General features: G+C 33.4%; 1 protein-coding gene across 1 annotated transcript; it reads left to right on the forward strand.

The window, feature by feature from the left end:
* The first annotated feature begins 7,716 nt into the window (after window positions 1–7,716).
* On the forward strand, window positions 7,717–13,347 carry LOC128993560 (uncharacterized). The gene is made up of 2 exons (XM_054417533.1): window positions 7,717–7,798; window positions 12,816–13,347. The coding sequence occupies exons 1-2, from the start codon at window positions 7,772–7,774 to the stop codon at window positions 13,305–13,307; spliced, it is 519 nt and encodes a 172-aa protein (XP_054273508.1). The 5' UTR covers window positions 7,717–7,771; the 3' UTR covers window positions 13,308–13,347.
* The last annotated feature ends 866 nt before the right edge of the window (window positions 13,348–14,213 follow it).

Here is a 14,213-nt window from a genome sequence, read left to right on the forward strand (position 1 = left end):
CTATGGTTATAGTAGGCCTACTTACGGAGTTTGGTGGTAATTTAACACTCAAAACCAGATGATTTAAACAGTAATTGAGCCCCAGTTGTAAAAACACTTGCAATAAATATGACGTTGTAGAATTTAAGACATTTTGAGATAGAAGTCAATATTTTGACATTTTAGGTCAAAACTTTAAGAATAAAAGTCAAAATTTTGATATTAAAAGTCAAAATTTTACAAAAAAAAATGTTACTCCATGGCCCCTCTACGTCATCGTATAATTTCGATAGTTTAATTTTGATCGTTTTTGGTGGAAGTGTCTGAGTTTTCTATCTATATAATGTGTGTGCGTGTGTCTTTAACGTTTCATAAAATGTCAGTTACTATTACAAAGTATATGTGCTGAATCTTTGCCTCTACATGTAAATAATAAATAGCTGTTTCAGCAATCCAGTTATACTGAACGTTTAATAACGGAATCGTACAACTACACATCTACTGATAAAAACATGGAAATAGTTGAAGTATTGCTAACAGTTTTAAGCTTGATGTTAAAGAAGAATTCATCTTCTTCAAGGCTAAAAAACTCGACCCATTTAACATGTTAAATTATCAGAATTCGTTCCAGTCAAATATTATATTTGATAAATATATTGACAAGCTACAAATCAAAGAAGTATAAAATAAGAGGAACAAAACAAACTGAAATTACAGGTGGCACTGGAGAGAAGAAGACACCTCATGATTCAGTCAGTTTTATTTAGTCAGTGACAGTGATATGGCAGTGCTGGCCAGTCTGAACAGTTTTAACCAGTTTTATAATTGTTTATTCCATTTTAATCACTTATTCAACATGACTAGTTTGGCAAATGTAATTTTAACAGTATTTTAAAGACTCTTTTGACATACCACAATGTATTAATACATTGATGATGTGGGTACATACAATGGACCTGACGAAGTTCTTGGGAACGAAACTAGTTGACATACCAGCAACTGTGGTTGGATAAGGTAATCCTTTTATTTTTTCAATAATAAATATCTATACATAGTGATAGATTAATTTATTTGAAACTCCAAAACATTACCTCTTTTTACAATTATTAAGAAAACCGGGTGTAGTGTCGTAACATCCCAACACAAGTCCATACCTCTTTTCTCTTTCCTTACGAAAGTCCATTAAACCACCCACTTCCCAAACAACAGTCGACAAACTCTACAATGCAGGAAATGCGTAAGTCTAACGCCTCTTTCACACGAAGCGGCGCGCGCCGTGCGGCGTCCGCCGTGCGGCGCTGCGCCGGACAAGCGTGTGTCTTCACACTAGTATGGTTTCGTGCGGCGCGCGCCGTACGGCCCTCCTAAATATTTATTATTTTCCGTTCAGTTGTGGCTTTTAAATGAATACTCCACTTAAAATTTAAAATAAAATTAATACTGTAGGCTAATTTAAAATATAAAAACTAGTGCACCTGTTGCTCGAATTGGAGCAATTGCAAAATATTAAAGTAGTTTTTTTTACGAATAATTGTCACAATTTCCGTCGACTTAAAAGAGTCAACTCATAAATAATGTAACCAATCACTCCACTCCAGTTATCGAAACTGGAAACGAACTCACTCTGAAAACGAACGCTCACTCCACTCCATCTATCGAAACTGAAAACGAAAACTCTCTGTGTATCATGTGTGTACTATGAACAGTTGTAATTAATACTAATTATTCGTCTGTTTAACCATAGATAAAAAATACTCCCCCTAAAATAATAGAAACAAAATTTCGTCGACACTAGCGCCCAGTGTGGCGTACATGAACTAGACATGAAAAACGAGCTTCAAAATTAACAATGGGATGAGAAGTCTACCTGTGTTGGTTAGTCTATGGTTTAACTAAACAAAATCTTGTCTTCATAAGATATACATTGGGATTTTCATGGCCGGAGGGCAAAGCCCGAGGACTTTTACTACAGGAATTGGTGAAAGGGTACACAACAAATACTTAATTTTGACACATCGTTTGTAAAAATCCGTCCATTATTAACAGAGGAGTAGTATTTTATAGAAATCGCCTTCACGTATTATATATAAGTATTCGTCATATCTGAAAATATTGTATTCTAGAAGTTAAAAAAATGTTACATTACGTATAAATTATTAAATTATTAACTTAATACTAAATATTCTCCTCTAGTTATTAAAGAAAAAAAATTGTTTTAATACTTTAAGTTGACCGATTTGCATGGGATGAACATAAAAATATATGTTTTGTAATAGCTTTAAATATATTATTTTCCGATACAACGTTATATAATTTCTTAATTAACTGTTGCACCCTCTTGGTCAGGTTGTTTGCCTAAATTGAGACAGCGTAGGGGTTGGGCCGTGCGGCGCGCGCCGCACCGTGTGAAAGCTCCCATAAGAACCAATGCACCTTCACCAAGTGGTCCGGCGTGGACGCCGCGCGGCGCTGTCGTCCGGCTCAAGGTGCATCCGGCCGCCGCGCGGCGCGCGCCGGACGTAGTGTGAAGGGACTCATATACTCCCATAGCCCTACGCCGGATCCGGCGGGCGCCGCACGGCGCGCGCCGCGTCGTGTGAAAGAGGCGTAAGACCACGTATATGCTGAGTCACCAATAGAAGTAATTTTAACCCGTTGAAAACCTTATTTATGCCCTCTTGAAACGGTGCAGTGTTCTTTCTCTAAACATTATTCACGAGATACAGATTCAAGTGCTTGGTTGGTTTTTATGGTAAGTCAACTGTTTGAAAAATAAAATATATGAGATTTTTATGTTTTAATAGTTTTAGAGATATCAGTCTAAGTTTTGTTGTTGTTACAAATTTATGGTATAATATTATTATTCAAATGTGGTTAATATGTGTAAAATAGCTGATAAATTAAAAAACTAACAAGCTATTATTGTATTGGAATATATGAAAATTTAGATTATTTATATGTAGTTATTAAACGTTTATAACTGTGAAATTAAGATTCAGTTGTAACATAGTAGAATTATTTAACGACCGACGGAACATTACTTCTCCAGAGAGTCATTGAAAGTTCCTTTGTCGTGTGTTCTGTCTGTTTTACCCACAAGGATACTTCATTGTAACTTCTTGCATCACGTTGTAAATTTAATTACTTCTCACTCTCAGCGCTACTGGAGACTTTCTCAGGGAATTCATTTACAAATACGCAGCTTACAATTGATAGTATCTAAAAGTATTCAAACTGTTATCATCGTAATTATATGATTAACGTCACTATTATTATTTTTCTAAACATATGATGGTTAGAATTTCAATTTTGATCTGTACCGAAATTTATACTTTATGCATTCCTCACATACCTTTTGTGGTTTTCAGACCATCTGACAAAAGTGTGTTGACGGATAATGAATGAAATATTATATTTAGCAAAATTTGAAAATTGCCTGTTTAAACTTCTTGCCTTCTTAAACGAAAAGCCATAAACACTAATAATCTGAAGAACGCATCTACATGAATAATAATAAACTAATAACAAGTTATAACAAGTAATTTAACTTTTTTTGTCAATTTCAAAATCATCGGTATTTTTTCTTATCAAGCGTCTTTCAAATTATTATTACAAATGTCAAAGATTTACAAACAATGTTACTTAGCATGACATTCAGTTACCTAAGTCGATGAAACCTTCAGTAATTAGTCAAAGGTAGTCTACAGACCCTAAAGCATGAACTAGAGCCTTGATTGTGGTCGGTTCTGGTCCTCTTTGACCACATTTAACTGCCTAGTTAGTAGTGATATGCTGCAAGTTAGTCATAATCTTTTGTCCAAGATAATTATGACAAAAAACTAAGATATCTAAGTAGCGTGTAAAGTGCATTTGATTAATCTACTCCAGAGTTCATGTATTATTATTTGTATGAAGTATTAATGTTTAGCTAATAGCTAAGTATTGGTACGTACTAAAGAAAACTTAGCTAATTTCGTTTTAGGTAGCATGTGCCCTCGTTGGACTTCAAGATGCTGGAGTCAGCTAAACCTAGCTGAGATGTTAACCACCATAAGGCAGTAAAAAAAAAATAATATTGCTTTTTCGGAACTCAAAAGCGAAAAGCTGACTTTGTTATCTAAAGAAAAATTGTTTATACAGCATTAAGCTAGAAGTTGTTAAAACCATTTAAAAACAAAACAAAGTTGAGTGAACTGTCTCACTTGGAATAGCTTTAACTCCTTAAAACGTATTAAAATGTTACACTGAGCTGAGTTTATAGCATCCATTAAACGAAGAAAGTAATCAGAGAGAATAAAAGTAAACACGGAAGATGATGAGTTTGCAGAGTAAAGAGTTATTTTCTGGCATTTTATACAATTGGTTTGCTGAACTCCAAATCAACTTCAATTTGTGGTATCTGTATAACTGCAAGTACAATAAATAACTTGTTATTAGGCATAATGTTCATTTAGATGCAACTGTAGTGTTAAAACAAGTTGTTTTGCTTTTTTAATTGGGAGTACTTTTATCAGGGGGTTTTCTTTTTACTTCATACGGCCAATTAAATAAATGCATGAAAATAAAACTATTTCCAGCAACGTTGTTTAAGAATTGAGTAAATCACTTTAAATATTATGGCAAAATTACTTACCACACATCCAAAATTAAACTATTGTATGGTAATTTACATGGGCTGGTAGAATTTAATAGTTTTCTTGGATAAACAAAGTACCTCTCTAACTAACTTGTAAGGTTTCAGTAATTAGTATTCAAAGTACGTAGGTTTTATCTTTGTTAGTAAATTGATTCGGTAAATAATTTATGGTAATGGTGATTGTGCCGTTAATTTGATATTTAAAAACTTAAACTCATAGGTGGACTATTTTAAGAAAACCACGAAAAGCTTGGTTTCCCAACCACTCTCTTCCCTTACCAAAGTCCATTAAACTATCCACTTCCCAAACAACAGTCGATCCACTCGACGCCACAGGAAATGCGTAGGTCTAAGACCACATATATAGTGGTCCACTAATTAATTGGTCCATTAAAAGCCATTTTAATTTACTATGAAATTGATTCTTACCCAAAACTATGAATGTTTTGGAAAAGTCTAATAGTCTAATAGACGGAAAACTAGTCAAGATAGACCATTCGTTATATTATAGATCTGTTTGTCTCTATGCATGGAACAATCACACAAAAATGGTACAGGTTGTATCCCTATATAAAAGCGAATATTTAAGCTTGGTTTTCACTGAAGCTATAAAATAACATTTAGTTTAACTTAGTAGATTAATTTAACGACCGACAAAACATTAATCCTCCAGAGAGTCGTTGAAAGTTCCTTTGTCGTGTGTTCTGTCTGTTTTACCCACAAGGATACTTCATTGCAACTTCTTGCATCACGTTGTAAATTTAATTACTTCTCACTCTCAGCGCTACTGGAGACTTTCTCAGGGAATTCGTTTTACAAATTATAGAATAGACATTTACACATACAAGTTATTTAACACTTGATTAACGTAATGAAAAAAATAGTAAATGCAAGAAATTGTATTCAATATGTATAGTTAACTTCGGCAAAATTTAAAAATAATATTGTTTTAAAGTTTGTATGAACTGTGAAATCCTGTCAGGGTGTTATTTTCAAATATCTTAGGTCATTCAAGAAAGAAGCGATGATATGTAATGAATCAACGTCGAATGAAACAATCACTGGGCAAGTAACGTAGACCTTTTTAGATCTATTTGGTTCTAAGACGAAAAGTCACAAACTCCAAAAGCCAAAGAATATATCAAATCACCTTTTTGGTATTACAGTTTTACCAAACTATAATTTGAAACTTCAGACTATATTCCTAAGTCGAAAAAATCCTCCGTAGTTAGTCAAAGGTAGTCTACAAAGCCTAAAACTGGAGCCTAGTTTGTGGTCAGTTACGGTCCACTTTGACCACACATAACTGCCTAGTTCACAGTGATCCACTGCTGGTTAATGAAAATTATGCGTAAACATTCTCTATAACAAATAAATAATAAACTAAGAATACTGCCCTTAACACTTTGAAAAATGTTTCAGTCTAACTACTTATTGTCATTAAATTAATCAATTATAATATACGTATTATCGGTAATTAAAAACCTTTCTAAGCTGACAGAGACTGATACGGAACTTTCCGGGCGTGTTTCTTAGAACATTCAATATAATAAGCAACTAGAAGACCATTATTTCAATCTAGTTTAGTAAAGACGGTAATCTTTAACGTGGTACTATGACAAAATCGAAATGATCATCAGTGCAGTTCAAACACCTCGAAATTTACAATTAGTGTAGATGGACACTAATTAATTCATTTCTTTAATTAATTTAAAGAAATCAAATTGTCCGACTTCTGTGAAACTGCAAAACTAATATATTTTGGTTGTAAGTTCATTTGTTTATTTGTTATCACATTTTTAGTTTAAATTGAATATTTTAATACATAGTGGGTGGGGCACAACTTTATGTCCATATTACATTCCAAAACATTTAAAATAATTTCATTGCTAATCCAAAAGAATCGTTCTTTAAACTAATTCCCTGATGTACAAGGTTCAGTGTCCAGTTGCTGATGACCTAGTTGTTCTCTGTATTGTTTACAGTTCGTTTAAGTTAGTTGTAGACACTTTTGTACAACATTAACAAATAATTTAACCTTCTTACATAGCTGTAATCATAAAACAATTACAAATCTACAAAGATAATTTCTTATCTCGCACCTCCCTAGATATTTAAAATACAATCCCTTTGGTATATGAACAAATATTTTAAGTTGGTAAATAACCCTTCAGCGACGCAATTAACCTTGCTTTTAATGGCGAGCAAATCCAAGATGGCCGTCAGCTTCTAAGAACTCCCTTGGAAATCAATTATAAAACCACAAAGCGAATTTATGATCTCATAGTGCCCTCGATATTTGAATTACAATAGCTTTAGCATAAAAAAATGGGATTATAAATAACTCTTCAGCAGCTGTTTGAAATTAAACCAAGATGGCCACGATGCTCCAAGGAATTTGCATAAATTTCTTATATCGCACTTCCAGCGAAAATTCAGTAGCAATAGCTTTGTTTATTTAGGTAGCAACTTTTAAACAACTATAAATCCATTAATTTACCATTCCATCTTCAGGCATTAAATATAAATTGATTGAACAATTAAATAAGTAATATTGTTTCATAAATATTTCAACCATCAGGATCTCACAAATCTTCCGTTGGGACTTGATAATAAAAAACAAGTTGTAAATTTTCCTTCAGTTAACAAACGGTTAAAACTGATTGGATTAAAATACTTTTAGACTTCTTTTTTAAAGGATTAATACAAGTTTTTTTCTTTGATTTATTTATTGTGCCGAGAAAGTAGATTTCGAACGCATACCATCAAATTTTCGTGTTCATAATGATTTCAGCCTATTGTTTAAGGCAATTCTGAAATTTTTTGCTTTGCTAACACACCTTTGCTAAAAACGGTGATACTATTATTCCTTGCAAAAACCAAAATCCCAAAAATTAAGGGTGGTAGGCCTAGATATTAATACATGCAATTATTTTAGGTGGTTTTGTTACTTAGAAATATTATAACTATTTTACAAGCTTTAAAACGGCATTTTATATTTAACTAGAACGGTTTAGGATAGGTACTAAAATAGGCATAGCTAAGTATGGTAAATAACCTAATGTATTTTCTTGAAATGCTATTTACAAAGCGCGTAAAAACTACCGCGCCTATTTAAACAAGCAGATTGTTGCTGTTTTACTTTCAAACCTCAATATGTCTTCAACTGGGTACATTCTGTTTGTAAGTAGTGAACTTATTGCTGTATATTATTATTGTTGACTTTTAACCTACGTTGGGAGTAAATATCAAATGTAAATAAAACAAATTTAACTATTTTTTTCTAAATTTTTAAGCTCTCCATTTTTAATTAATATAAAACTTCTGAACTGACAGTATGAATAATTCAAAAAATATCTTCACCAAACACCGTAAAATAGTTATAAAATATTTATATTTAGAAACATAGCTAAGTTAGGAGTAAAGTCTGTGCACACTGAATTTAAAGTTTATTGCACAACACTTCAATTGAATAGTATTAAAGTAAAAAAAATATTTTAACTAAAAAATACTTTATTTTGAAATATTATATATTCTTTATTATTTATTACTAAATGCTGCTGTGATGGTAGTTTACGCGACGATTGTGTTAACGACAGGAGTAGAAAATTTAAGTTCAAAAACTTCTAAAAGTGTCGTTAACACTATTTACGCAAGCTGCGAACACTACTTTACTTACGACAGAGTGTTAACTACTAAAAATCACTACTCATAGCTTCTAGAGGTTATGTTTTCGTTCATAACCTTTCATTGTCACTGACGAACGAAACATTGTACCAAACACTAATTGCACCTCTTAACAATTAAATTGGCCTGAATAGTTGTTTAGTGTTCAAACCATTACAGTTTTACTTTTTCTTTCTCAATCCTTGAACCTCAATGGTCCGTTACCCGTGTTGTTATGAGTAAAACTATGCTGTTATGAAAGTAAACGGTGCTGTTATGTGAAAATTTTCAATTCTAAGAAATGAACTAAAACAGCTACATTAAAAAAACGGTCAAAGGTAAAAATTAAAAAAAAAAACAATAAAAGAAATACAATTTTATTTCTACACTTCTCTTTCTATAGATGTTAACTTGTATTGGATGAACTAGCTTAGGACCTTTTCAACTATAAGTAAACGATTTACTTTTCATCTCGCTGATAATGAAACTATTAAAAATAGAAGATTTTTTTTCCTTGGTATTACACTACCGACTATGTATGTATATGACGTATTTAGGTTTAGTTTGTAATATAAAGGTATAAGCCAAACTCCTTGTAATAAAAAAGAGAGTTAAATATTTCTCCCATATCTTTACAACACAAAACCCAATTGACAATTAAATGTCCCTGATGCAGCAAACCTGCAGTGAATTTCCATTTACTTGGATTGATTTTCAATTAATCTATTAAATTAACATTAAGGTTTGACAAGTACCTAGGTTAGCTGCTACAAAAAAACCAATTAAGTGTGTTTTTTATTAAAATATCAATATCTTAGTGTGGAATTAATGAATCCGCCAAGTTTGATCAAAATATATCCATGAACAATCCAAATACAACATTTTATACAATTCTCCATAAGAATCGCACTTTTTTGGAATTATCTCCCTAACCAATCACCGTACAAAAACACTTTCATATACTAAATAATTTGGTTTTTAAGCTCTTTAAAAAGGTCTGGAGAAAAATTGATAAATAATTTGTTTTAAGGGTATAAAATTAGAAAACCCCATTTTTTACCCTATAAAACCCCACATTAAACCCTGATCCCATGGTCCGATCATGCTAGTTCGCGAACTCATTCAAGTGTGTCCCGCTTTACACCTTCAAACCAAATGTTATCAAAATCGAACAAAATTTACTCAAGTTATCGTCCGGATGGACACACATATATAGATACAGTATACATCTAAATGTATCAAAACTTGAACTAATGGTGTTTTTGGCCTCTGGAGGCATCAAAATGAAATAGTAAATCGGTCCCGGGCCTAGGTCTTACCATGAGAAATACGGTAATAGCTACTTAGGAAAATTCGCTAAAAGCAATTCACCCTTGTAAATTGAAATATCAAACCCCGTGAATAAGCATTTACAATCAGTGATAATCTACGATTTATTCTTTAAATATACAAGATTTGATAATTAAATAACCGTCGAATACTGGGATAAAACGCGTTTGACTTACTCAGGGATTGGTTCATTGGTCATAACTAACGCTAATCCTCAAGCCATTCAGACACATAGAAGTCAGTGGCAAAGGGTTTCAGACGATTCTATTTTATAAAGACGTTGATCAAAGTTATGCATTTCAATATATTAAATCAAATATAATTGAAGATATTTCAAATACAAAATCAGTTATAAACATAACATTAACTTAAGGTGACACATATCTATTATTCCTTTGCTAAACCTATCATGATTTTTGTGCGGTGTATTTATATTAGAGAGGAAAAAGTTGAGGGTTTTGGTATAAAGAGGATAATTTATTACGAGAAAAATGAATGCGTGATGTTATGAGCGGTGGTTCGAGACGAATGAATGCAACAATGAAAATTGACATATGGTTATGTGATGGGAATTACAGACGGACTTTTAAAAACAAAGACATATAAAATTAATACAAAAAACAAAGGCAACTTGACTGAACATACCACCCCCTTTGAACCAACAAGGTTCAACAAAAGAGAAATTGAAAAAATATAAAATGTTTATGAGAATTGACCAGAGTGGGTTGAAGAATAATATTAAGAATGCAGCTTATGAAGACATTTTGAATGATGGTCTTGAATGAGGATCAGCTGGTCTGTAGCTAGGAGGAGCTGGTGTGTTTTAGCAAACAGGGTATACACATTGAGGTCTTCTTTCTTGAGGTTCCACTTGAAACAACGCTGATGAGGGGTCTTAAAATATTCTTGACTCCAATGTCAGCATAGGCTTTGGGTGATGTCTTGAGGTAAATTATCAATAAGAGGTGAGATCTTTGTTGGGTCAGGAATAGTTGTCAGAGAAGAGTTGATAAGAAAATGGCCAGGAGTTACAGCTGTCAGTTTCGAAGGTTTTGAGTTTGCTATTGCTTCTTTTTGTTCTTGGTTGGAGTGATTTCTGTTATCAGCCATAGGATTAGTAGGCTTCAAAAAATGAAGGAGTGTGTGATGAAGTTTCAAACAGGTCTTACAAGTATTAGTCGACTTGCAGCGTTTAACAAAGTGATTACCAAGGCAATTTGTGCAGCGTTTTAAGTCGCGTACAACTTTAAGCCTTTTTTGAGGGGTTTTACTATTAAAGACAGGTCAACTGTATATTTTGTGATTTTTATGGCAGAAAAAACATTTCAAATCATTTGAAGTACATATCAAAGCCATAGGAGGACGTTGAAACTGAATTGATTCATCAATTTGACGTGGAACTTGGTGAGGGTTGGATATTTGGAGAGGAGCTACTTGTGGAGCGTGACAGAAAGAGGCATCTTCACTGCTGTTACAAAAGTCTTTAAGAAATTTAATTATTTCACTTGCTTGAGGAAAATCAGAAGAATTTATGCGTTTTGATTAAAAAACTTGACAGAGGTTGGAATTCATTTTTTGTAAGATCAACATACTTAGTAGGTAGTTGTCTTCCATGACATTATAGTCAAGAACACTAAGTGCTTGTTCATTTTCGTTGAACTCATTTATAAATGATCTAAGGTTTTTGATATATTTGTCAGTTATATTGGGCAAATCGACAATTTTACTGAGGTGGACAGAGATTAGCCTACGCTTCGAGTGGTATCTTTCCCGTAAAGCATTACAGGCTACTGTATAGTTGCCAGATGAGATGGGTAGGGATTTGATTAAGTGTAAGGCTTCGCCATTAAGTGAACTTATCAAGTTTTTCAACAAGGGATAGGCTACTATTGTTGTGGATAGTAGTATCAAAGAGGTTAATGTAGGATATCCATGTTTTAGTGTCACCATTGAAGGACTTCAGTTCTAGCTTAGGCAATTTTACAATGCTAGTAGTAGGCCTAAAGGTTGGGTTTGATGTTACAGAGTTATTTGACAAGTGTTCATCATTAAAGTTCTGAATTTGAAGAGAAATTTTGGTTTGAATGTTAATTGAGAGTTGTGATATGTCGTTCTGGAGCTTTAAAAAAGCTTCTTCATTGTCAGAAAAAACGTTAGTATCGCCATCAACGTCAAGAAGCTTATCTAGCAGGTTAGATTCAAAATTGGCAGAAATGGTTTTAGCTTCGTGCAAAAAAAGGTTAAGTTTAGCGGTTTGAGCTTTGTTATTTCTGATGGACATGATTGAATATACTCACTGATCGTATTTAATTTATTTAATTGCAATTTGCATCTATTAGAAAATGTGGAAAATCTCATTTTGAAAGCTAGGCCTAGATCGTTCAATTAGTTAAGTAAGTAGTCGAGATATTGTAAATGTACGGAGTAATTTGAGGATAAGGACGAGTGAGGAATAAAATCAGGTTTTCTTTATTATTTCCATGTTGATATTGATTTATTTTGATAACTTACGATGAGATGCGGTGCTTTGTCTTCGAAGTACAAACATAACCTTACTTTTGAGTTTCTTGACGTTTGACGTTGCGCAGCGACGTAGACGAAATGAAGTCGATGTCGAAGTGATGAATGCGGAGCGGAACTAGTAGAACGATGACGATGTTGAACACTTGGAATGAGAGGAGTGTGGACTGTATCGTGACGTAGACGAAAAGCTCAAAATGGCGATGCAGTATTGTCCTTGGCGGCTTCACGTTGAATGAAATACGTTCAACCGAGACATTGAAAATAAACTGAGTAAAAGTCGCACTAATGTTCGTAGATATAATCCGCGGCTCGATAGGACCAAAAATGTGCGGTGTATTGATATTAGAGAGGAAAAAGTCTAGGGTTTTAGTATAAAGAGGATAATTTATTACGAGAAAAATGAATGCGTGATGTTATGAGCGGTGATTCGAAAAGAATGAATGCAACAATGAAAATTGACATATGGTAATGTGATGGGAATTACAGACGGACTGTTAAAAACAAAGACATATAAAATTGATATAAAAACAAAGGCAACTTGACTGAACAATTGTAACATAAGACTAGTAACACTTTTTAATTTCAATTAAATTATTTGCATAAAGTATTATTTATGTTTATTTATTATTATTTATGTTAGTTATGTTGTTTTAAATTCCCTAATTATTATGTTTAATTTCAGACGTTGTGTGTTGTGTGTACGGCATCAGTCATACCACAATACCGAGATTTTGACGACGAAAGGTCGGAATCTGATGGATGGACAACACCGCCAACAGCAAGACCACAAGCAAATACATTTCCACAAACAACTCACCCGGGCACGATTACTATATCTGTCCCTATATCAGTTGCAGTGGGAACTGATATAGAAGATGGACAAACCGTCTACCATAGCCAGTCAGCTACGGAATACGATAACAAGCCTATTGGAAGGATGTTAGAGATGGATCAGATGAAATCATGGATGGCCAACGACATGTTCACCGCTTGTTTACGATCTCTTAATGAAGAACGATTAACTGAAGTAGTGAATTCAGTTGGAGAAGCTATTAATATAGAATTCAGTGAATCGTCCCAAACCCTTAACGAAATTTACAAAAGAGTCGGTCAAAGGATTTTAGAAACTGTTTTTAAAGCCTGTCTTAAACCAATGGAGGAAGAAAATAAATAAATTCATTTTATTTTTGTAAACACAGATGCAATAGTTTAAAAATACAACTGTAAAGTTAATATAATGTGGGCATTTTTTTAAATTCTTGTTTCATATCAAACTAGTACCGGATGGTAACGGATGACGTGGAACATACATTTTTCCACTGCCAGCGTTGGGAAAGGCCCCGCCTGGAGGCTCAACAGTTAGTAGGACTGCTGTCAGTGGACACGGTCATACCGATGATGACAATTGGAATTGGACCTGTGTGTCACTACATCCAGGGCATTCTCCGCGCCAAGAAGCTCGACCTTGACCGGGATGCGGTGTAGGTCATGAAGTATCTAAATGCCAAAAACGGTGAGAGCCCTGCGGGCTTAGGTCACATGTTGGCCTAACTTGAAGTAATGTGACAAACAATTCCAGGTCTGTGTCCAACAGAGTAGAGGGGGTGTTTTTAGTAAGTAGTCTGTGATAGATTCAGGAGTCTCACACTACAGGCTAGCTACCTGTGTGCGTAAAAGCATTTTCCCTCCTCTCCATAAAAAAAAGTACCGGATGGTATTCAAACAAGGTAATTTTTTATAGCTATAAATTAATAATTCGTTATTTAGTAGGAATGAGTTTAATTTAAATTGTGTTATTTAAAATAAATAGGAAATTAGGTATATATCTACACTGTCACAAGGTTTATGCAATATATTTAATTGAATAGATGTCAAATGAAATTATTTTATTTGTAATAATAGTAAGTAAATATATATAGTGGCTTATTTACCTTTATTTTTGTGTCAGATTAAAAATTGTTTTACTCTATAACCGGTGCTTGGTCGCTGGTTGCGTGATGGTCACCTACCTTACTTGGCAACTATTGTCAAAACCATAGTGGTAGATACAGTTTAACAATATTGAACAAACACGAAAATA

This window comes from Macrosteles quadrilineatus, unplaced genomic scaffold, assembly GCF_028750875.1.
Source record: "Macrosteles quadrilineatus isolate MER2022 unplaced genomic scaffold, UCM_ALF_1.0 Scaffold_4__1_contigs__length_99947679, whole genome shotgun sequence".
Classification (NCBI taxonomy): Eukaryota; Metazoa; Arthropoda; class Insecta; order Hemiptera; family Cicadellidae; genus Macrosteles; species Macrosteles quadrilineatus.

What these genes read in the sequence shown, in the direction of transcription:
- LOC128993560 (XM_054417533.1), top strand. Translation starts at nt 7,772, where the DNA reads ATGTCTTCAACTGGGTACATTCTGTTT. An exon ending in CAACTGGGTACATTCTGTTT is followed by an intron (nt 7,799 to 12,815) that starts GTAAGTAGTGAA and finishes GTTTAATTTCAG; the next exon opens with ACGTTGTGTGTTGTGTGTAC.